Genomic DNA, 23020 nt, shown 5'->3' with positions numbered 1-23020 from the left:
CATACACTCGAAAGCGCATCTACCAGAGCCAACAACAGCAGCCAAAGCAAACGAACAGCACAAAAACATCGTCGCCGCACAGCAGCCTCCGAATCGTCATCACAAAAGTCGAGCACTCACATCGATCTCGAAAGTCAATGTCGAGCCCTATCACCACCGCCGTCCGCCTGGGGTCGCAGCGCGCACCCCGACGGGCGTCGCAAGCGTCTCGCGCGCCTTCTGCGCCATGAGGAACGCGTTCATCGCGTGCATAACATCGCCATCGCCACCCCGGTCCAACGCGCTCGTCGTCAGCTCGAGGATATTGCCCAGATCGTCGTCGTCGTCGCTCTGCCACTGGCCGCCCTTTGCAGACGGACCCGGGCCAGCGCCGAAACCAGCGAAACCCGCACCAAAGCTCGACGGGCCGGCCCCGAAGCTTGAAGGACCCGCTCCAAAGCTCGACGGGCCAGCACCACCTCCAGGGGCTCCCCAGCGCATCCACTCCCCGCCCATGCCAGCAGCACCAGCACCAACACCCATATCTGCGCCGTACCGCCCAGCACCCGCCTGTATAGGGACCGGGATAGGGACCGGGGTCGCAGTCGCCGCACGCCCGCGGGCAGGGGTGGCTGAGCGTGCAGCCTGCCTCTGTTGGGGATGAGGCTGGACACCTTCACCAAACATCGCCCACTTGGAGTTGCCTGCAAGGGCGTTGAGGATGCCCCCGGCCCCGCCACAGCTCGCGCCGGCCCCGCCGTCGTCTTCATCGTCCTCGTCGTCCTCGTCTTCGTCCTCGCTGAGCCCTTCGTCCGCATCTCTCTCGTCCTCGGACGACGACCCCGCGAACCATGCGACGTAGTCCTTGCCTGTCGGCTCGCGGGTCGGAGGTGGAGATGGCGGCTCGGGCGACTCAGGCTCCGACACATGCGCAAGGCGGGAGGGCCGCGTCGGCGCATATGGATTTTTGCTCGAAGAACGGCCCACAGGAGGGGCCCACATCCCGTTGGGCGGCGAAGGAGGCTTCACCTCCGGGGCTTTGCCAGAAGCCGAGCTGGCAACCTTCGCTGCTTGCGCCATCTCCCAGGGTGACATCGGCGCGGGCGTGTTACGGCCGTTGGCAGCAGGAGGCGTCGAGCCTTGTTTCGTGTTGATTGTGATGGGCGCGGGAGAGGCAGGTCGTGCCTGTGCTGTTGCAGCGGCCTTTGCAGCCCAAGCAGAGGCGACCGGAGCAGCCTTCTTCTCGACCACTGGTGCAGCCTTGGGAGCTGGAGCAGCAGGTCGGGCTGCAGCTGCAGCTGCAGCGGGAGTCGGGGTCGAGCGTCCATTGACCGTCGCCTTCGCCTCTGCAGCCTTCTTCGCCTTCTTCTTGGCTGCCTTGCCCTTGAGTGGGATGATAATCTCCTCATCGACATCAGGCTCAGGTTCGCGTTCTGGCTCCGGCTCGGGCTCCAAATCCTGCTCGAACACCGGAGTGACATGGATACCATCGTCTGGGAAGGCACCAGGCGGCTGCGTAGGCACAGACGGCACCTTCGCGGTGGGGGTAGTGTCGCCACCGCCCTTCCCGCCGCCAAACCCGCGCGAGCACAACAGCTCAGCGATCGCACTGTCACGCTGCGAGGCGATGTTCCGCGCGAGCTGCTCCATAGCCACCATGTGCGACCGGATGCAGAACTCGCGCTCGTCCGCAGGGATGTTCTTGCGCAACTCCCTCGCGAGCACCGCGTCCGCCTCAGCCGCCTGCTGATGGAACTTACGGAGCGAGTTCACGTACGCGTTGTCCACGAGCCCGAGGAACTCCGTGTCAGATGCCACTGCGCCCTCGAACGGTGTCATCAAGAGGGAGATAGGGACGGCATATGACACGAAACCGTGGGATGGAGCAGCAAGGGCAGCGACAGGGTCCTGCATCTTGGCCGCAGGCTGAGCGGGGCGAGACATGGACTGCGGGGCGGCTGGTGGAGGCGGTTGTGGCGCAGGGGTCGCCCTCGTCGGCGCACGAACGTCTTCGATGATTGGGGCGTTCTTCTTCGCGCCCCACAAGGATGCAGGCTTCTGCAGCAAATGAGACAGTCAGCACAATCCCTGGGTACTTCGCTACGACGAGGACTTACTTGTGGTTCCTCGGGAACCTCTGTCACGGTCATCTGGAACGGCTTTGTCGCCCATCCGAACCACGATGACGACTGCTGCTGTGCAGGAGGAGCAGGAGCCTTCTGAGTCGCGGCTGGACGAGGTGCTTGTGCTTTGCGGCCGTTGATCGCGTGTGATGGCAGCGGGGGAGACGACTCGACAGCAGTCTTCCCAGATAGCGTCGGGGCTAACGACTGGCGTTGCTGTGCCTGAGCGAGGGCGTACGCACCAATATCTTCCTCATTCTCCTCGCACTCGAGCACCTGCTCGACTGCGGACATCTCCTCTGGTGTTATGTCCGTCCAGTCCTCCGCCTGCAGGCCCGCCTTCTCGAGACGCGAATCCCACTCCGCCCGCGCGGCCATCGCGAATTGGTATTGCATCCTGTTGACGATGCGCTGTATGTTCTGCTCGAGGGCCTTGCCTTTGACGCGACTGCTCTGCTCGGCGGCTTTCAGCATCGACTCCAGCTCCGCAGCAACCTGCGCCTGGCGCGGCTTGACCCACGCCTCGTCGAAGTCAAACCAAGTTGCGCGTACCCGATCCGAGCGCGTCAGGGTGCCTGCGCCACCTCTCTGCGATGGCCCCGTCTTCGCTGGCGGGACTGCTGCCTTCATTCTACCTGGTGTGGGCACGGGGGGTTTCGGAGGCGATGCAGTTGCTCTTGGCGCTGGGGTGGGTGCGGTCGCTGCCCTCGTTGGCTGAGGAGCTATCCGGGACGCAGGAGGGGCGCTCTGCGGGGGCGCTGCGGCTCTGAGCGGGGGCGACACTCTGGAGGGCATCGCGCTGGGGGCGGCGGGGGTGGAGGAGGAAGTCTGTGCGGGTTTGGGTGGGGCAGAGGGTTTGAGGATGGAGTTGTTACCTCCCTTCTTGCGTCTGTTCATGTTGGGCTGAGCGAGAGGCTGCGGACGACTGGCCTGAAGATGCGTTCGGCGAGCTTAGCAGTGATGAAAGCAGTGATTTCTGTCGACAACATAGAACGCAGTGAGTGGAATCGCAGAACAGCCAGCATCCGAGTCAAAATCGTCCGCTTACCTCTTCGGCATTCCCCGGCAAAAAAGTCCGACTCTCGATGTGGCAACGTCGGCACAAGTGCTTTTGTTCCTCGTCCTCGTCCTTTGTCTTCGTCGTCGCGCTCTGCGGGGCCCGTGAGTGCAGCAGAGATGTGCTAGTACAACGCCATGGTCGCGAAGGAAGATGGTGGGGTGTTAGGCGCCATGAATTCAGCCACGATGCAAGGTGCACCAGCGCTGGCACGACACGAAAGAAATACCAGCATTTTCGGTGGCATACTTGCACGACGACTCGCAGGGAGTTTCGTAGATTTGCCCCCCTGTTTTATGTTGTGTTATGGTACGTCAGTCTCTGGGTGAAATTGCTCCGCCCTACCGACGCTGACGCTGCTCGATAGACCCCATTCGGTTAGCTTTGAGCAGGACCTGCACTAGGACTTGACCTGCGCAACGCGACATCAGTTCAGCCTGGAGGAACGTTGAGAGGTCTCGCACCATGTATGGAGCCAGCGTTACTCTTCCCACTCCGCGAAGAGATAGACTTGCGAGCTTGGTATGTCCTGGGTACGTCTTGCGAAACCATCCTTCAACCACGCTGACAGTGAGCAACAAGCGAACCCGTGCGGGTGCAGTCGTACCCCGAGTGTGTAGCAAAGGTCAGAGCGTTGTTATGACCAGCAGTGCGCGCGGAGGTGAGGACGACATGGCCGTGGCCGTCCCACGGTCAACCCCGTCGCTCGCGGGTACCCTGACATCACCTCTGCCTAGCCTTAATCATTTCTCATGTCTTCCGCGCAACACCGCAGAGGGATCACTGTCCCTCACAGAACCAGACTGTTGTGTTCGCGAGTGGCATGAACAAGCGTGTACCTACCGGCTATCATGATGAAGTCCATTGCACGCGAACCCGTCCTTCATCGACGCTGAGATGCCGAAGGATAGCGCAAGTGGACCCACAGCAGGTGCAGTCATCATACCGAGCGACCAGCGATGACCCTAGTGTTGTCGCGGCCCTCAAGTACGGGTGATGAAGACGTCGTCGTGCAGCGTTCAAGGCTCCAAGAACACGGATCGCCTGGCTACCTCATCAAGCAGAATCTTCGTCTTTACTCGCCAAGCGCGGACGAACCTTGTTCAAGCTCATCGCGAGCGCCCCGTGCCTCTCAGGCAGGTATGTCCTATCTCATGGGTGTCGTGAATCGTTGACTGAACCACGCGCGTCGCTGCACCTTGGAAGCCAAGCTCGGGCCACTGATCCACCTACAAGGCACCAAGCTCTTCGTCTCCAGTTCACCGCGACCCAAGGAGACGATGCCGCAACTCTCATCAGTCGTACCTGCCCTTGATGGTCGGAAGGCCCTTTCTCGGTGCACGCTATGTCTTTCGCTGCGCGTAGGCCACGTACTCCCGTCTGCAGATCCGAGGATCGTCCTGTCCTCTTCGTCGTCTGTCAGTCGTATGGACGACGCGCCCGAGACTGTGATGAAAGGAGCAAAAGACTTCAGGACAGCTCAAGCTCCGTCGCTCGCGTGCGTCCTCCTTACCCCTATCTCTGCGAATTCTATACAACAGTTCCTCGAAAAGGACTCGCCGCGTTCGCTTGAGCTGCGACGGTGCCAAGGACACGCCTCGAGTCACTCACCGGATGTGCTGCGCCATGAAGGGCGGAAGACGAGAAGGAGTCAAAAGGGGCGAGACGACGGGGCGCCTTGTTCGAGACCACGGGCTTTATAGTGGTGTTGTGATTGAGCAGCCTGGCCATGTTGATGCTCTCCCCGTGACAGAGAGTTTGTCGTGTTGTCGATCGACAATGTTGTGTTGATCATGCAGACAGATCCCTTCACAGAAGTACACGACATGCGTACGGCTGCAGAACGGCCTGCACTGCGGTCTGCCGCAGTCTTGCTGCTCGGTGCTCTTCTACAGTATCTGCCGTTGCTGCGATACAACCACAGCTAAGAGGTCGACCTAGACAACGCGCGAGGGTTAGCATGCAGCGGCTAGCGTGGATAGGGCATCCGCCGCAGCTATGACGTAGGACGCGTATCTTAGTACACCTGCGAGGCCTGGCTGTGCACGCCTCCCTGTGTCTGCATGCCAGCTTACTGTTTCGGCGTAGCGGGATGCGGCGAGGCTCGGCATGCTGACCAGCGCGCAGCTATATATACGTCCTCGAGGCAGACGCTCCGTTGCCCCTCTGACCACGACGCTCACGACCGCTTCACGACTCCACTCCTGCCGCAACCCTACCGCACTGCATCTGCATACCCCTCACACTTGCACTTAGCGCACCATGGCAAAGGTTGTTTCCCCCACGAGCGACGTTGTTCTCTACTTTCTCGCCATGTAAGCCCCGCATGAACGTTCGGATGCGCCACTGCTGGGTACTGACGTCATCCTGTCTGCCAGCTTCATCCCTCCTGCCGCCGTCTTCTTCAGTGAGTTCTAGGCATGGCACACATGGTAGATCCAAGTTAACCACACATCATCTCTGTAGAGCGCGGACTCGCGGCTGGTCGGTCTTCCATATGATAGACCTTGCGCGCTTATGCTAACGAACCCCCTCCGGCACAGATTTCTGGATCAACATCCTCCTGTGGATCCTCGGTTGGATCCCCGGCGTGATCCACGCCTGGTACGTTCAAACCTTTGTCGTTCTGATTGCCGGGAAGCTGACATTGCTGCACAGGTGGATCATCTCGCGCAGCGAAGGCGCTATGTGATTTCGCTAGACACCCGTCGACGACCTTTCCGAACTTATTACAATACTGTTCACATCCCCATTGCCAATATGTAATATCTAGCCCTGGACTCACAATGTCGCATTTCGTCCATGATCTTTGTCCGCGTGGCGCGCCAGAAGTTATAGCCCTAAGCCGGCATGCAATGAGGCGTACGCCCTCGGTTGCTGTAACAAGGTGTGTGGTACGTTGTTGGAATAGGGTCATACACAGGGTCTGGAACAGACAGACGATAGAAGACCCAGAGGAGAGAGGACGATCGGACGAGAGGGGTGCTTAGTCAGCAGGCGCGGAGGACTCGAGAAAAGGCATCACTCGGACCGACGACGACTACATATGCCACTGTTCTGAATGCATCAGAGACTCTACTGCTCCATCTTACGGTCTACTGGGATGCTTGAAGAGGCCTTTCGTCTCCCATGAAGTAGCGACAGGAGGATCGGACGCCCGGACGCCCAGGTTCCGCGCTCGAAGTCCTGCTACAGCGAAGTACACCCAGAGGCTCGAAGGCTCATTCCGTCTTGGGTGTTTCTTACACCATGAGGAAAGTTGGTAGTATGTTTTCCGTCGATGATATGCACGAGCAGGAGAGCAGGAACGTCTGTGTGAATTGTACAATGAGAATGGAAGTCGGAGAGCCTATAGGTACATGCGATCGGAAGTGAAGGAATCAAACTTGAACGAAGCCCAAAACATGCAGGTGAAAATATTCAAGAAATGGGGTGCAGAAAGAAGGGAAATGCGGTGGTATAAGTAGCAATGAGATGCAAGGCGAATGCGAGAGTAAATGCGAGAGGGACAAAGATATGCACAAGGAAAGCAAGATAGCAATGTACAACGGACAAGCAAGCAATGAGAGCGAATAGATCAGAAATAGATGAGAGAAGCGTGGAAAGAGACAGAATACAGAACAGATCAATCAAAACAGAGACGAAAGCGACGTCGAGAATCTGTCCAAGCATCAACCGGTGGTTAGCACCCCATCCTCGCCAAAGACCCACTAAAACCACTCACCATACCCCCTCAGGCCGGCGAAGCCTCCGTCCTCTCCTCGTGCTATCGTCGTACTCGACGAAGTTTGCGTCCCACCCTTCTCGATGCCAAACTTCGGGACCCCAAGTCTGCAGCGCCTCGAGCGCGGCGCGTTCGAGGTCGGTCCCCGATGAGCGGTGTTTCCGCCTCACCTGTGCCCGCTCCGCGTGGTCGATAATGGAGAGCGCGTTGTGTGCGTCCTCCGAGATTTTACGTGCCTTCGGACGGAGGGCACCGTTGTATGGGAGGGCTTGGAGAGCCTGCTGTTCCCGCTTCCGCGACGGCCGGTGGCGTGGTTGAGCGGCGAAGCGGAGCCGCGTCGGGGTGTTGGGCGGGGGCGGCGGAGGGAGAGGAGGAGACGGAAGAGGTGTGTAGAAGTCGTATTCGGTCGGGGTATCGTCAATAGGAGTTTGGTTCTGCGCATCGACCGCGCGGGTCGACGCATCGGCCGTGGTGGTTGCGGCCGAATTTTGTGCGGACGGTATAGAGATTCGTAGTGCCGTGCGCGGGTTGTTGCCGTTGCGGAGAATGGAGCGCAGGGGCCGGGTGTGGTTGGGTGCTGCGGCAGACATTCTGTCGAAGGTGGTTGCGGGAGGGGGGGGTAGTTGTCGTGTGTCGTGAGTAAGTCGTGGATGACACGTGAGGAGCACAAGGGCGTCGTCAAAGCGTGTCTTAATGTTGGGACGTGAATATAGGAGGGTGGTCGACTTAAGCGAAGCCGGTGGTGGTTGCAGTCGAAGTCGAAGGTGAGAGTGAAGAAGCGCGGAGAGCCGCGACTCGAACCAGCTTATGTACTAGGCGCGCTTACCGCCTCATGCTCCTCCTGATCCCTACCATGTTAGGCAGTCGTACCCGGCCTTTCGGTCTCGCCGAATCTTTTGTTACATGCTTTAGGAAGCTAAACATCGAGTTAGAGCAGCGACACAGCGGAGAATAGGGAAGCGACCCACCTTAAATGTAAGGGTTACTTAACCACTTTTGGGCGACGCGCCTGCTTGCTCAGGGTGAGCAAACGAGCGTGCTTTGCTTTAGCTTTCGCTTTACTCAGCTTTGATGGGACGGGTGAATTGATGGGTACGTTCGCGGCGCAGCAGAGCCACGCCCAGGAGAATTGGATTCTAGGGTGTTCCTGCGACAAAGGGCAATTGGAAAAGGAGCGGAGGATGCAGTCACGGATGTGTTACACGGTGCTGACATGATCAAAGGGCGCCAGCGTGCGCGACGTGTTCGACCGCGTGTAAAATTGGATTGGATGGTGGGTGCCTTCTCAATTCACACGAAGGAATACGACAAAGCGGTCGATCCTTGTTGTGCCGCTCTGTGTTGAGTATACTACTGATTTGTGTATAGGAGACGATCTCTGTGAGTCAGAGTGTGGCACTTGCGGGCGAACCTCAGAAGCATGCAAAGCATCCTCTGCACGTCAAAGTTCGTGCCTAGCTACAATTCATCAACCACCGCGATTGCATGACGGATGGAGGGGATGTTGTAGAGAGACCGTGAGGTTTCCGGCATCAGCTTCCTCAATGCATGGGGGATACTCATTGCAATTGTGTGCGGTCGCGCACGGAATATCCATTGTTTACAATCACGCGTGCGCACCAGCCGCGGAGTTGCCGGAGTTGCAACGTTGAACGGTACGCGTCGACGCGCGCGGAGACATGGTATAAAACCTGTGCGCTTACCCGCGTTGCTCTCTTCAGTCTTCCACCATCTCCTCCCCAACCACCAGCTCAATACTCATTCTCCTCTTCTCTCCTGCTGTCATGGACGCCCGCAAGCAACTCGACGAACTTCTGTTGAGGTGGTCAAGTCCCGGTTCTCACACACTGCTCGACGTCGAGCAATTGCTCGAGCTCCCTGAGGAGGTCCTCAGGGCCAATCCAAGGGTAGCAAGTCAACTCTTGCGCCGTAATGGCCTTGAAATTTGCGTCTCGAGCCACAAAGGCGCTTGGAAAGTAGGTGTCATTGGGACGCCAGGTGCGACGGGTGGTGGTCCGCAAGGAGTCCGGGTAAGTGGTATTTCTTCTGAGATTGCGGTGCAAGTTCTGATACCATTCCACACCCATAGACCATTGATCCTCGCTGCCTTTCGGGGGCAGGGACGAAGAGGCCTCGCGAGGAGGCTTTAACTGGCGTGAGCTCGCACACCACAAAGAGGAGGAGGAAGTCGTAGGTATCACTGCCATCCTGGTCGTCCTGGTCGTCCTCGTCCTAGACGTCCTCACCATCGACATCCTCGATGTCCTCACCGTTGACGTCTTCGTCGACCTCTACCTCAACCTGGATGTCCTCGCCGTTGACGTCTTTCTCGACCTCTACCTCAACCTGGATGTCCTCGACCTCGTCCTCGACCTCATCACCATTGACATCCTCGTGGTCCTCACCGTTGACGTCTTCGTCGACCTCTACCTCAACCTCGATGTCCTCACCGTCGACATCGACCTCGACCTCGTCATCCTCGTCTTCACCATCGACAACCTCGTCGCCCTCGCCCTCGTCCTCGACGTCCTCACCGTCGACATCCTACCTGTGTATTGCCGTTCTGCATCGTTCGTACATATCATGATCTCACTTGCTCCCATCTCGCCGTCACGACCGTCCCATTTATTCTCACTATCGTGTGTATCATCCCGTTCGCAAGTCCTATATTGCCTCGTGATTACTGTACATATACTTTGACCGCTTTCCAATGCATCAGCATCGTTCATCTCGTCGCCATTGCTTTTGTGCAGTCCTCGCGTCTCCCAAGATCGTCCAACAATTATTATGCGGCCTACAAAGTGAATATTGTGAGAAACGGGGAGAGCGTTATCATGACATACTGGGAGCCTTTCGCTTTCAAGCATGAGCACACGCTTGCACAAGATCTACTTGAACCGCGCCTCGTGGGTGTCGCCGTGCTTGATTGCTTTTCACGCCGCTCACCGCCCACCCTGCTGCACAATCCTTGGGCCCAACAACAACTGGAGCGGCAGAGAAGCAGACCATTACGGGGACCAAAACCTTACCCAAAGACATCTCGACGCTGTCGAGTGAGGCAATAGCGAGTTTCGATGATAATTACGGGGCCGACCAACATCAGCGCTAACGTCAGCGCGACTGCGGAAGACGTTCAATGGACCTGCTTTGTTCTAGGCAATGCAGACGATGAACGCTTTGGCTACCAAGACAAGGTGAGTGGCCCAACGATGCTTTGCCGTCTGCTCCCACCCTCTGCCACATTTTGCCACCTTCATCCCCTGCGCATTACCTCCGAACAGGCCGCCTACATTCCTGATCAAGTACGACACGAAGGATTTCGCTGCTGCAAGCTTCACATGTGCGGTATCGTGAACATCCGCCGATGAGCCCCAAGCCACACCGCCTTATCGCATCCAGAGGGAAGACCGGCGAGCAAAGACCCATCAAGCTCACACGAGCCGGAATTCAGTACTCCAACGAGCTTCAACCATCCTAGAGGAGTTGCGAGGGGGGGACGGGCGGGGAGGGTCTCGGACTCGGTTTGAGCGCCTGGGTGGATGTCGCGCGCGAGTAGAAGGGGAACGGACGCGTTTTTTCCTGATTTCTGGTGAGCACATCATACTACAATACCCTGCATATACTCATGCTCAGTGCTGCGTCGGGCACGTTGCGGGTGTTGAAGGAACTCACCCCAAACATCGTGCGCGCTTGATACTCTCGCCTGTGCCGAGCGCCACTCTCCTGCCTTCTTCTACCACCACCCTCTTCAACCCCTCCTTCTTCGACATCGACTCGAGCTTTGCTGGAACCTTCGCGAGAGAAATATCTGTATGCGCAAGACGCGATCGCGAGCAACGACGACGAGGTCAGCTTGGGTCCCCGGGCTCGATGGGGCCGCGCGAGGCGAAGTTGAACGGCGGGCGTCGCGATCTGGTATGTCCGCAGCTCCTTGATACATGGCATCGTACCTCATGCCCCCGCCGCGCGAAGTCACACTCGCTGCACACGATACTCTTCAGTCACATATCGCCATTCAGACGGCGACGAGGGGTCGGTGGTATGGCGCCAACGTCCAGCTCAAGTAACCCCCAAGAAACCACCGCTCTACCATCGAGCTAACTCTTCGGGTTCACTTCAGGCTCCCGCATCGACCGGGGTCGCAACAATGCTCTAGGTGCCAGCGGTAGAAGACGGAGCGTCCGAGTTCACGACAAGTCACCAAGTCGTCAAGCTATCATCGAAGGTATGTCATCCATATGCGACACGCAGAACAGTACCCCAGTCCGAACAAGAACCCGATCCCAGAACGTCATGAGTGCGAATCGCATAGCCAGAACACGAAGTCATAGAGCATGGAGCTTGCCAGGTGAGTTCAATCCAGTCAACGCCTCCAGCGAGGACTTAGTCAAGTACGCACAGAGACATCTACACTCTGCGCTCCGAGCAAGGCATCACATCCGTCGAGGACGCAAGTGCGACACAGGTTATGCCCAGATACAGATATAACAGAAGAGCCCTTGACCCACACGCCTCAGCGTCGCAGCCATCACTGAACGTCATACAAGCCGCAGGACAACGGTAAGCACAATCGCTTCAGACACTGAGAAGAACCACTCAAGACTGTGGAACTCGCAGAACACCGCTCGCACATCTCGACCTATTCCGAAAGGGCTGCGCAACGCCTACACAGAGGCCAAGAGACCAGGAGAGAGCGTTGGAGCACGGACAAATGACAGAATGGCCGTGGGTTAACTGGAGCTGGACGCACATCCCTGGCTCCAGCTATCGATCAGCACTCGGCTTCATTATCCCTGGGTCGCTGCCCTCGTACGCATGCATGTCAGTAGCGCGCGACGAGGCCACTACTCCCTGTAGCTCTAACGAGGGCGTTGCAGAAGTCCTCCGACGCTATCACATACCCTCTCTCTGCTGCCGTTCAAACCTCACCGAAGCACGTCCCAATGCAGTACCTGCCATACTGAACGCCGAGCGCTTTGAACGCCGCCGTGACGGCAGTTAACCATAGCGACCTCGCGCACTTCGCCCTCAAGCTCGACAGGCTCGCCTACCGGCCATCAACTCACTTTAAAGCTGCATTTTCGCCGAGACTTGCCAGCTAGTCGCCCTGCTTGACTCGGCCAGTCCCCTTCGAGCGAACAAAAGGCCATTGTTCAGTCTGTGGGAAACGTGACCGGACAGCCCCGTGACTGAGCTTATTCTGGCGCCTATCCTTATTTGGAACGCGCGCGATGGGCGGATGTGCGCCCGTGCCCTTTGCTCTTGAACTTCACGACCACAACCCGAACCGCTGCAGCAGGACATCCTGATTTCTGTAAGAACTCACCTTATAGTCGTGAGTGCCCTGCGTGCTGTGGTCTAAGGTCGAAATGCTGATGTGCCCTCGTTCTTCGTCAGCGGGCTGTGGCTTGAAGCGTCCCGATCGCGAGGAAGTACGTCCTGGAACTCGCGCTGGACGACACAAGAAGGTCAGTGAAGTCCTCATTCGAGCTAGTAGAGACTAAACAGAGTCAAATTCATCGCAACCACAACAAAACAGAGTCGGATACGCCATGGCATAACACCTCCGAAGCGGACTCGTCGTAGAGAATGCCCACGTTTGGTGCGTTATCTAGCCGTGGGGCATATCTAATCAGTCTTGCCACTCGCGGCAGCAGCATTCCGTCGCATCCGGGAGAGTGCCATCTGGTCCATGCGTCCTCGAGTAAGGAATCCATCGTCCCATGCAGCTGAACGACTTCTAACGCTTCCCCGTCGTGTCAGCACAGGCCTCATGACGTGCTTGTCTGTGTGCCGATCCAGAGGCGCGACATATGGCAAGATACCGAAACGGGGGTGCACCCCATCGCCGAAGGACTGCTCATATTGGACCACATCTCGAAGTCCACCAGGCCTGGGCTCGCCGAAGTGCCTATGGCACGCAGTCGGCGATTGCGTATGCTATGCGCACATCATGCATTTAACCCAGGCCACGCAGTGTGGAACCCCGCCATGAGGTTACGACCGCCAAGCAGCACTTTGTCGGGGTCTGTGGAGGCGGAAGGCAGATACGCCCGCAAGACGGGTGTCGTCAGGCGAGCAGTATGATCTTCCTCCACCACATCTGATGAACATTTCTGGGACAGATATCCCTGTCTACACTCCAATTCGCGCCGAGGTCGCCTATCCTGCCCACCCATCGCCTAAAAGGGAAGGCTGCCGCCTCCGGCAAAATACTCACCCACGAGGCTTCTGCCAGTTTGGGCGTCTTCCTGGCCCGCGACTTTGCTATCCTCTATTCCTCGGGACATCGAGCTTTGACGTCTGGATCGCCATACATGGGTTTTCCTGCCCAAAAGGACGATTGCATGGAGGGGTAGAGGGTTTGGGTGGACACCGTGATGGCGGTGGTTTGGAGGATAATCAGGGATGGCGCGGTTTGTGACCATGCATGCGCTCGGGAGGTGGCGGGGATGGCGGGAGAACGTTTGGGATACAGTCTTGGGTATAGGTGAGCACAAATCACACTGTCCAAAACTACATGCACTGTGGAAGACGTACCTGCTGTCCTCTCCAACACGCGTCTACTCTAGCGCGCGATTAGCGCAACCATGCCTCCGCGACCAGACGTTTTCTGGGCTAGAAAGGGAACTTGAAGACCCGGGGATCGTCTTGTCGACGAGTTATGGTGCGGAAAGGACGAGAAGCGGTGAATGAGAGTGGCTTTTGGGGGCAATAGGTGCAAAACACTCCTGCTCTTCCGAGTGTTCGCTTTTGTAGGGGCGCCCCCGTGCGTGCGTGAGCACCGTGACCCTCACGCGACTCGGATGTTGAGCGGTAAGATTCAGATTTCAAACACCGAACCCGTCGCTCTTGTTCTCTCCTCTTGCCGTTTGGACTCATCTCGATGCTCGGTCATACCGTCTCGATCGACGGTTGTGGGGGTCATCCTGAAGCATCTAGACCTCCGCAGGGTCTCCAAACAATGGCCAACGCCTCTCTTCAAGGGCCCGTAGGCTGTAGCCCCCGCCGATCGCACACAACCTGCGGGCTCGCGGAGTTTACGAGCCTTTCTATTGTGTTATCTGTCGCCCGACCGCAGCGGCTCCATCATGGGCTGGCGCAACGCGAGGCAGTACGACATCGATTTCGGCTGCGTCCGTTGCAGGCTAGCGTTGGTCAGGAGCATGCGGCGACGATGGCATCGGGACCATCGAGCACTGCTGTACTGCGGTTGTGTTGATCCTCATACGTCTACCTCTCTCTACCTATGAATTGAATGCACAAAGGCAACGAAGGCGGGGCAACCATTGTCGCACGATTCATGTTCACATTTGAGATGCAACCGTCGCTCGATCTCGCACCACCGACTCCGAGGATAGCGTAGAAACCTCTTGTGGCATAGATCGTACACGACAATAGAATGACAGTCAATCCCCAAGACTAAGTAACATACGAGTGCAAGAGCGAGTGGGATAGGAAGTGAACAAATGAACGAACGTATATGGTAAACCAACCATATATCCAGACTCATGACAGCGAACGCACTCAATCCACCTTCTTGGCCTCCGCGTTTTCGATAGGCTTTCGCCTCTCGAGCACCTGCACCCACTTCTTGGGGAACCAACCTTCCCGCCCTTCTCGTGTCCGGCCCTTCCACCACTCGCTACCCTCAACCTGCGCTCTAACGTTAGCACCGCCACGGGCTCCAATGAAGCATAAAACGCACCTCAATCCGTGGATCGACCTCCGCACCAGTCGCAGGGTCCAGCTTGCCCATGATAGCGACTATTTCGTTCTCCTTCAGCGACAATTCCGCCGGCGATGATGCCTCGAATGGATAGAGAGCACGCGCGAATGTGAGCTGAGAGGGGTCGAGGGGAGGTAGGGGGCCCTGAATCTGGCCCGCAGCCATCTGTTGTTGTTGTCTCTCCGTGAGGATCTTGATGAGCTTGTGCATCGCATAGGGGACACCGAAGATCGCGAGGAGGAAAATGATGAGTGGTTTCTTGCTCGCCTTGGGCGGCGCGGGCTGGGGGCCCTGTATGGGCCTTCCGTTCACGAAGTCGCGGAACTCGCCCCGCATCGCGCCTGCGCCATGCAACGATCGGCCAGTGATGAGGTCGCGCATCCAACGGACGAGACCAAACAGGCCGAGGACGCTCGCTAGTGCGTTGCGGAGCTGGCCGAACTGCTCCACGACGCCAACCATGGCGAAGAAGGAGGAGTGGGTTGCCATGAAAGTGCTTTCGAGCATCTGCGCAACTCCGGAAAAGGTCTGTACGATTGAGTGGAGGAGGGCGAAGGTGTGCTGGGTGGTCGACTCGAGTGTCTGCGAGAGCGAGGGGTTGTTGGGGTCGAAGGGTCCTCCAGGGCCAGGCATGCCATAGCCCATTCCTGGCATCCCTCCGTACATTCCGCTCATGCCATAACCGCCTCCGTAACCGCCATAGCCTCCGTAGCCTCCATAGCCTCCGTAACCACTATAGCCCATCCCACCTCCGTACATGCTGGTCATCCCGTAGGGCGAGTAGCTGGAGCCAAAGCGATTAGGGGAATACGAGGCAGAGTAAGGAGAGGAAAAAGAATTGTTAAGCGCAGTCGAGGTGGTCGGAACAACGGTTGAGGACGCAGCCGAGAGGGCAGCTGGACGTGTGGGGACAGAAGGAGGGGTCGACGAGGACGCTATCGGGGCGGAGGCAGCAGTGGTGATCGGGGCTGCTGGTGTCGCGGTCGAGGTTAAAGGAGCAGCTGCGGCAGCCGTGCCGCCGCGTTCCCAAGGCTTGGGGGGAGAAGGCATGTCAACGCTATGGGCAGCGCCCTGGTCGACGTCGTGGACGATGAGCAAGGAGGAACGGGGCCCGCCAAGCCCGGATCCGGCAGGCAATTCACATGTCCCGCCGGCCTTCCCCGAAGCCCGACACGTGCTCCTTGCGCGCTTGTCGCGCACGCCGACTTTTGCAACGTCGACGACGTCCAGCACGGTCTCCGCGCGTATACAACGTGTTCTCTACCTTTTCTGCGACCTGGTACAAGTCTCCGAGGAAGCACATCGTTTATCTCGAATTGTGAGTTCACAGCGGCAGTCCGAGACGCGAGGGACGACAAAAGGCATCATATTATTGTTCTACTCGGTGAGTGATACATAGCGCATATTCCATAGTACAAGTCGCTGACTAGACGAAGCATGAGGTAGAAGGAGAGACTGGTGGTACAGCATCCACCATAACGGCGATTGTCCTCGATGGCCCGCATTCACTGGGCCTTCTTCTGAAGCCTAGCGCTCCTGCGCAAGGGCGTACGAACAGGCTCAGCCTTGGGTACAGCCCGTCGCGGACGCCAGACAGGGATCTCCACAACCGGGACAAGCTTGCGCCGCTGCACGAATAGCTCAGTGTCCGTCCGCTGGATCTGGACCGCGCGAGCAGCGCGCGCGGCGCGCACAGCAGCACGACCCGCGTCGTCAATCTTCGGAGGCAACAGACTTCTGTCGATGTGGTAGTCCGCGTCCGGCGGCAGGGATCCGTCGCGCACCCAGTTTCCAGCCTGGTCATGGAAGAGACGGACATGACCGAAGTTAGGCAACCTGGGCGGCCACGCGCGCGGATCGGGCCCGTCCTCGCACCTGCTCCCCTCCTCCTGGATGGTCGACAAGCCCCTGCGCGCTGGCGCCCTGCCGCTGCTGCTTGACGCCGCGGCCGAGTTCGCGGTCGTCCCGGACCAGTTGTACTCCGAAGGATGGGTGGGCTGGCGGACGATGGGCATCTCGCCCTTGAACAGCGTCTGCTTCATCGGCTCGCGCGGATTGATGATGACCGTCGCGTCGCTCGCGACGCTGACAACGCTCTGCGCGTCGTCGTCGCGCTGCGCCGGCGTGCCATGACGTGCCCTCTGAGCCTCGAGCAAGTCGTATACGTGCTGGGTGTCCGGACCAAGCTGCTCTCTGTCGACGTCAACCTGCGCTCGTTCAGGACCCCGCTCGCCATCCGGGACGAACGCGAGGCGCTGTTCGACCCCGTTCTCGTCAGAGCGCCACCAGTTGTAGCCGCCCCCAATGCGCTCCTCGCGCTGAAGAGGATGACATGTATTCGGCCTCTTATGCGGCGTAAGCACGACCGAACCAGGGTCGTACGGGCCTCGAGGCTGTGGCGTCTGCGGACGTTCTTCTTCGTCGCCCATCTGGCTGTCGCCGTCGTTGTCGACCGGGTAGGAGGACGCATGCGAGGCCGCAGGGGATGCTCCTCGGAGCGGCTTCTGCTCTTCCTCTTCCTGGAGCGCGATGAGGTCCTCGGAGTAGTGCCAGCGCAAGTGCTGGCCCTCGCCGGTCGCGGAGACTGTGACGGAGATGCGATGCGCATCGGGGTAGTGCTGCTGGACAACCTGGCGGAGTGCCGCCTGCTTTACCACGTCGGAGGTACTTGCGTCCATCGTTGCTTCTGGAAGTTCTCTCATCAGTACTTGGTGCTCTTATACGATCCTCTAGCAGGTCTTTGCTGCTCACCTTGCTTGAGCCTGTTTCGGTGATCTTGTCGTCGGTTGCGGCGGCGCGGAGACAGTTGGCGGGAGGGTGTCGAGGTATGTTGGCTCTGTCGTTCACGCACCCGCCTGCTAAAATACCTTTCGTGACAGCAGCTCTTTGTGTGCATCTGCAAGCACGCTTGGACTTCAGACTTCACGCTTTGTGGGGATAGTCTTTGTGTGGAGGAACACGCTTGGACCGCGCCCCTCGCTTCCGCCTTTTCTTCCAATCCCGGCGTCAGTCCACACTGCATATCGTAATTTGGCGCCCATGCTCTATTGTGTCGCTCGGGCAGCTCTTGGGTCCCCTGCAAGGCCGAAGAGGAGGTATGAGGCATAGCATCATGGGTTGCATATAGGCCGATGTTGATTGCTGATGTATGTTCTTCCATAGGGGCATAGTGAGACTATCCTATGTACTAGGCCTCCCTATCCGCAACAGGCTTGCTATGTCCTCTGGGCGCTTCATACTTGAGCAAATCAAGCCGGAATGACTCGTCAAGAGAACTTCTACCACCTCAGCGCACAAGGCGGTGTAGGAACCATGATGAACCGTCAGTACTGTGATAGCTCCCGCTTGGTCCTCGGAGCGTGCTGACCCATGCTGTCTGTCAGGGACACCGGATCAATGACGGGGCCAAAGCGCGCTCTTGTCCCCAAGACAGTCCCTCCTTCCCCTATCTGTCCACGTCTCTACGCATTCACCGCCCTCATTGACGTTATGGATACGGCACAATTGATCCCGTCGGTCATTGGCCTCAGTGCATATTCACGCAGCCGCCGGATGGTGTTCATCTTCCTCTCTTCTTTGACCACTCTTTATCGAAGCTCTCACATCCCCGCGACAGGCACCTTATCATCTGGACTTCACGACTGTGCGCAGGACTCTGTTGACATCCTAGCGTTGCACACGATTTACTTCCTCGGCGTTCTGGGTCCCCTTCCAGCTTCGGGAGCCTCATGAACACCACCCATTGATGTCGATATCCGTCGCTATTCTCCGACATCGTCACTTTCCGTCAGAGGTAGTGGCCGAGTTCCGCTCATCTCACAGCCTGCGCTGCAAGCCTGCATGCCATGCTATGTCATGAACGGTACGTGCGTCCCTCCTCATCGCTTTGCGTGTCCGTCATTCTTTCCTACCTCACGTAGCATACTGTATCACAGTGCCGTTGTCTTGTCTCTTGGTGTTGTACGATACGGATTCGGTTACCCATGTCTTTCGAGGTACTGCTAGGCCTTACGAACGAGAATACGGTGTCGGACTATGCTGCGGTCGTCGGTGTGATGTGTATCTCGTTCTCGCGTCCCTTCTGCGTGTTCAGAGCCTCCTACTACTATGGAATGCACAGTTGGAGATTATCATCATGTCATCGTTTAGGATTGCAAGCCTCTGCCGTGTTGTTTCTTCCATCGTTTCAGGTTCGTGCGTCCCGAACATTTGCTGACGTTGGTCTCATGCAGGGTACCAGACACGGGCCTAACATGTCCCCTCACACCGACGGCGCGACATTCCATTCCTTGACGAGGAACAAGGCAAATGTCCCCGCTATTCAGGGAGCTTTGACCGACGTCTTTACAGGACGCACTTGGTTCTGGCGCCAAAGCGCCCCGCACCACCACCTCCTCCCCAAGCTTACAAACCTGGCTGCTGACCTCTACCACCTTCTACACACATCTGTTCTACTGTCCACGCATGTGCGATGCCCGAATATCTACAGCCTTCACTGCGTCATGGTGGTATCTCTTCTTTGACAACAGTGCCGTCTGCTCGGGCACTTCGGCGAACGATACCCATGCGCCACTCGCGACTACACTCTTCCGTCGAAGATGGCTCTCTGGCATCGTGGAACGATGGAGAGACGTGCGTTTGAGGCTGACGAATGGCTGTTTGGTACGTGGATAAAGTTTATGGTGTTGTCAACGCATACCTCCTTCCCTCATGGCGATCGGTCGTCAAGTACTCGGGGTCTACCCTCGATGGACATGCCTCATGTCCGGCGCGGACAAATACGATATCATCGACGTTTGTATCGGCTGGCCTGGGGCCCGGCTTGCAGCCGAAGTTGGTACTCAGCCAGGCAAGTCCGCCTGGGAGATCACCGGCCGTTGACGCGCATGCATAAAGCGAGGGCACAGTTCTGACGTCGCTCTCCCCAACTCATCCACCACCTTCCATCATCCCCCACTGTACACTGTTCGAGACTTTCCAACATGCCTGGTCTTTCTCTTCATGATATCAACATCGATATCACCCCAAGGGCTGCAGCCCAGGGAGCTGTCCCCGCTCCCGCTCCCGCGCCTGCACCTGCCCCTGCCCCTGCACCTGCTCCCGCGCCTGCACCTGCCCCCACCCCAGCCCCAACCCCAGCCCTCGTCACCGGAACGACAGTTGTCCACACCCGCACGGCGGCTGCAGCACCGACGCTCCCGGGGCCTATCCACCCTCCTGTCGTCGGCACTCGTCCTACCCCAGGACTGACTTCGCCTCCCCGTCTAAGATACAACAATGAGAACGAAGCTCTTTATACGTTAATCACACCGAACATACAACCTCCACGTTCACCGCTCCAAGGAATAGATTCGTTGGAATTATTCGTCGGCGAGAGCGAAAGCTCCGATTACCCGTTCCCATTCTGGCGGCCACCGGTCCTGGAACGCCCGCGAATCGTGGGCTACGACGAACTTGTATTCCGGTGAAGTAGCGACCATGCTACACGACCGGTGAGTCCTCCCTCACCTTCATCATACTATGGCAAGTTGTTTATACCATTGCATTCTTGCAGACAAGTTCCTACGCCCTCGCCCTCGATTCTGTAACCCTCATACGTTAGCATCCCATCCTCTGCGTCTCGTCCATCATATTATGTCCGAGTTTTCCTATATGTTGTCTACATCCCACCGCACTTCATCCCACCACCTGCTGTGCTATATCTCTCCTGTATCGGTTTGTACTGTCTCTGCTGTTCTAATTGTATCCGCAATGACATTCGTCGCTCTCTCTGCTACAAAGAACACGTTGCCGTTGTCAAGGGCACGGCTTGCATCGATCGACTGGGCGGCAAACTTACACACCCCATTCCCAGTTGTCTCGAACGTTCCCCGCGTCCCGGAAAGGCGCCGAGCGTTGTGGGTGTAAACTAGTTTCGGATAATGTGCGGCATCTCGGGACCCCGCCGTGCTGGCGTCGGTCTCACATGGGTGATGTACCGTTCCGCCCAAATATCGAAATCTCACAGTCCTGCACAAACACGGGCTCGAAAAGTTTCTGTGTGAAGTGCTGGATCCCCGGCGAAAAACACTATCTCACGCGCGAAGACCTGCAATGAGCCTTGAGCTAGCGGATATGTTTAATATTGATCCTTTGAGTGCTTCCAAGGCTTCAGTCGCGGTCCATATCAACTGATCCATGGCCTTGATGCAGAGTGATACGGACTCCCGACCATCCGTCCTTGAAGGAGCGATTTGACTTGCACTTCAGTATGTGGAAGCTGCCCCGCCTCCGTGTTTGCACCTGTGGTATCTTGTAGTCGTTCTCCTTCCTTCACTCGTTGTGTTATAGCCAAAAGAGGTAAATATAACTCTCTGTTAGTATATCGGTTAGTACACGCGCCTGTCACTGGATGGCCGCGCGAAAGCGGGGTTCGACTCCCCGACAGAGAGAGGTAGTAGCTAGGATCATCCTCTTTTGCCCCCTGGGAGAGTAGGGTAAGCTTCGTAGGCACCCGAGCCATGCTAGGATTGATCCAAGGGACCCGCGGGGTCATCCACGCGCTTGTCGTCTGTTGAGACTGACCAATTGAACTCACATGCATTTCCCATTGTGTGTACGATATCAGCAACTGACATCATTACAGTATTCACTTGAAGTCCGATGGGATTTCGCTAGTGACGAACCGAAGGCTTTGAATCCAAGACCCGCGAGGAGTATTTATGGCATTGTTCGTATTATCGTATGCATGTACGCACGCCGTGTTCACAAAAACGGTCGACGAGAGGATTAAGCTAACGACAGTTCGTGTTTAATATGTATTTCTACATGCGGCGTGCTCGGCTGATCATGAAAGCGCGCCGCTAGAACCCACGCAAGTCGCGAGCCGTGAGGCCCAGACTTGACGCCCGAACCTCCAATCTCGACCACCACCACCACTACCACCACTGCAACCACCGTACTCCGTGCTTTCCACACTTCTACACTCATACTATGGAACCTTCTCTGACTCAAAACACTATGAATGCACACGGTTCGCATATTCTCTGCTTCCACCTTCCTGCATATTAATGATACTTTCCGCGGTCGTCGTGGTTGTCCAGACTCGCAGCCTGCATCCGGGGTGATACCTCCGCGATTCCGTCACAGTGCAGAGAGGTACCATCAACTGGCGAAGCTCCACCTGAAGAACAGGCACACGACGCGGGAGAGTGACCGCAACAACCTCCCTGCCCAGCGGCACACACCGGCGTCGCAACTATCGGATGCGACTTTGCTCGTACGAAGTCAACGCTACGTCAGCGCCTTGGGGACAGGGGAGGCGCTGAGGGGGTTGAACTTGAACCTGTTGTCCCGAGAGGAGATGGAAATGTTGGTAGGAGAACTGGAGGAGACGGAGCGTCAAGTCCACGAGCTTCGAGGATTGATAGTGGAAAGGATGAAGCGACTCCCGCCCGAAGACACCAACGGTGACTCGGGGAAAGAAAACACCCCGCTGGTGGTCAAACGGAAGAACACAAGAGCAAAGTTCTCCGGCCCTCCGACCCAGGGGTCGAGGCAGTCCTCAAGGGTGAGGAAGCTAGCGGAGAGCAAGATGCACACAGCCAAGGAGGGAGGGCCGTTGGAGGCTAAGGAGGAGGCGGCCAAGACAACCAAGGGGGGGAAGAAGACGGCGAGCGAGCCAAAGGAGGATACGAAGACGAGTCGGAGCGGGAAGAAGGCTGAAGTCAAGACAGCGAGCGGGAGCAAGAAGAGCGGCCGCGGAAGCCGGAGGTAGCAGCACAGGTGGACGAACGCATACTCATCCTAATTCTTTGACTACTGTGATGAAGCCTCTTGTATCTGACCTGTATGTGTACTTATACCGGCCGTCATTTGATGTACGAGCGGTGCTGTGCTTCATTCTTTTCTCTATCTGCCATTATTCGAGGCTTCTACCTAAGTTACAAGAGTGAACATTGGGATGCAATTACGACGCTCACAACCAGGATTGCTATATGGGTAGTTGGATTACATACACGTAGTTTGGGTGTTTGAGCGCCGTGGTTGCGGCGTTCAGTATACACGTTGCGATGTTTGTCCTTGTTGAGATCAGAAGCTGCTGCCTTCCTGATTGGGTGAGTTGGCGGTGTGTCGGGGGCCTTAAGTTGCTGAGCTTACTCCCCCCCGTCAAGTAAATCAAACCAGGCACACTACACGAACGTAGAGAATCGGGTGTGCACAAGCACAAGGGAGTAGTAGCATTGGTAGAGCATTGCGAGGACAAAGTTATACAGACAACACGACGGTACTGCCAGGATGCGATGTAATGAGCGGCGTCACGAAGACGAGGTGTCCATGCTGAACGAAGGGAGCTTGCGATCATGGAAGGGAGCGGTGTGTAATGTGGTGGTGTGGATAGGATGTGTTGTGTCGTAACATGCATTGAG

General features: G+C 57.3%; 9 protein-coding genes and 1 non-coding gene across 10 annotated transcripts; 6 read left to right on the top strand and 4 right to left on the bottom strand.

Annotated features, from left to right (window-relative positions):
* Nucleotides 1-150: 150 nt before the first annotated feature.
* Nucleotides 151-2999, bottom strand: L226DRAFT_567494 (uncharacterized protein; the record flags this gene model as incomplete). The annotated part of the gene is made up of 2 exons (XM_067684036.1): nucleotides 151-2037; nucleotides 2097-2999. The coding sequence occupies 2 exons, from the start codon at nucleotides 2997-2999 to the stop codon at nucleotides 151-153; spliced, it is 2790 nt and encodes a 929-aa protein (XP_067539931.1).
* Nucleotides 3000-3772: 773 nt separating this feature from the next.
* On the top strand, nucleotides 3773-5086 carry L226DRAFT_247877 (uncharacterized protein). The gene is made up of 4 exons (XM_067673238.1): nucleotides 3773-3784; nucleotides 3935-4299; nucleotides 4366-4657; nucleotides 4713-5086. The coding sequence occupies exons 2-4, from the start codon at nucleotides 4119-4121 to the stop codon at nucleotides 4948-4950; spliced, it is 711 nt and encodes a 236-aa protein (XP_067539930.1). The 5' UTR covers nucleotides 3773-3784; nucleotides 3935-4118; the 3' UTR covers nucleotides 4951-5086.
* A 335-nt stretch (nucleotides 5087-5421) lies between these two features.
* L226DRAFT_567493 (UPF0057-domain-containing protein) lies at nucleotides 5422-5851 on the top strand (the record flags this gene model as incomplete). The annotated part of the gene is made up of 5 exons (XM_067684035.1): nucleotides 5422-5474; nucleotides 5538-5566; nucleotides 5626-5643; nucleotides 5703-5763; nucleotides 5818-5851. The coding sequence occupies 5 exons, from the start codon at nucleotides 5422-5424 to the stop codon at nucleotides 5849-5851; spliced, it is 195 nt and encodes a 64-aa protein (XP_067539929.1).
* Nucleotides 5852-6754: 903 nt separating this feature from the next.
* L226DRAFT_531171 (uncharacterized protein) lies at nucleotides 6755-7484 on the bottom strand (the record flags this gene model as incomplete). Its single annotated transcript, XM_067680026.1, has 2 exons — nucleotides 6884-7484; nucleotides 6755-6819 (listed from the first exon to the last, which is right to left on the bottom strand). A coding segment is annotated over exon 1 (588 nt), but the record flags the coding sequence as incomplete, so codon positions are not given.
* A 3606-nt stretch (nucleotides 7485-11090) lies between these two features.
* L226DRAFT_247602 (uncharacterized protein) lies at nucleotides 11091-11918 on the top strand. Its single transcript, XM_067673237.1, has 2 exons — nucleotides 11091-11443; nucleotides 11501-11918. Exons 1-2 carry the CDS (start codon nucleotides 11352-11354, stop codon nucleotides 11883-11885), a joined length of 477 nt encoding a protein of 158 aa, XP_067539927.1. The 5' UTR covers nucleotides 11091-11351; the 3' UTR covers nucleotides 11886-11918.
* Nucleotides 11919-14160: 2242 nt separating this feature from the next.
* L226DRAFT_531168 (uncharacterized protein) lies at nucleotides 14161-15712 on the bottom strand. Its single transcript, XM_067680025.1, has 2 exons — nucleotides 14592-15712; nucleotides 14161-14539 (listed from the first exon to the last, which is right to left on the bottom strand). Exons 1-2 carry the CDS (start codon nucleotides 15660-15662, stop codon nucleotides 14411-14413), a joined length of 1200 nt encoding a protein of 399 aa, XP_067539926.1. The 5' UTR covers nucleotides 15663-15712; the 3' UTR covers nucleotides 14161-14410.
* Nucleotides 15713-15959: 247 nt separating this feature from the next.
* Nucleotides 15960-17604, bottom strand: L226DRAFT_531167 (uncharacterized protein). The gene is made up of 2 exons (XM_067680024.1): nucleotides 17364-17604; nucleotides 15960-17298 (listed from the first exon to the last, which is right to left on the bottom strand). The coding sequence occupies exon 2, from the start codon at nucleotides 17288-17290 to the stop codon at nucleotides 16118-16120; it is 1173 nt and encodes a 390-aa protein (XP_067539925.1). The 5' UTR covers nucleotides 17291-17298; nucleotides 17364-17604; the 3' UTR covers nucleotides 15960-16117.
* A 1979-nt stretch (nucleotides 17605-19583) lies between these two features.
* L226DRAFT_609833 (uncharacterized protein) lies at nucleotides 19584-20320 on the top strand. The gene is made up of 2 exons (XM_067686094.1): nucleotides 19584-20104; nucleotides 20167-20320. The coding sequence occupies exon 1, from the start codon at nucleotides 19595-19597 to the stop codon at nucleotides 20078-20080; it is 486 nt and encodes a 161-aa protein (XP_067539924.1). The 5' UTR covers nucleotides 19584-19594; the 3' UTR covers nucleotides 20081-20104; nucleotides 20167-20320.
* Nucleotides 20321-20962: 642 nt separating this feature from the next.
* Nucleotides 20963-21043, top strand: L226DRAFT_t42. The gene has a single exon. It is a non-coding gene; the product is annotated as a tRNA-Asp (tRNA).
* Nucleotides 21044-21533: 490 nt separating this feature from the next.
* Nucleotides 21534-22397, top strand: L226DRAFT_609832 (uncharacterized protein). Its single transcript, XM_067686093.1, has 2 exons — nucleotides 21534-21624; nucleotides 21695-22397. The coding sequence occupies exons 1-2, from the start codon at nucleotides 21585-21587 to the stop codon at nucleotides 22366-22368; spliced, it is 714 nt and encodes a 237-aa protein (XP_067539923.1). The 5' UTR covers nucleotides 21534-21584; the 3' UTR covers nucleotides 22369-22397.
* The last annotated feature ends 623 nt before the right edge of the window (nucleotides 22398-23020 follow it).

The sequence above is a fragment of the Lentinus tigrinus genome, assembly GCF_003813185.1.
Source record: "Lentinus tigrinus ALCF2SS1-7 unplaced genomic scaffold L226scaffold_4, whole genome shotgun sequence".
In the NCBI taxonomy this organism is placed as follows: domain Eukaryota; kingdom Fungi; phylum Basidiomycota; class Agaricomycetes; order Polyporales; family Polyporaceae; genus Lentinus; species Lentinus tigrinus.
This window is presented reverse-complemented; position numbering and strand designations above follow the sequence as displayed.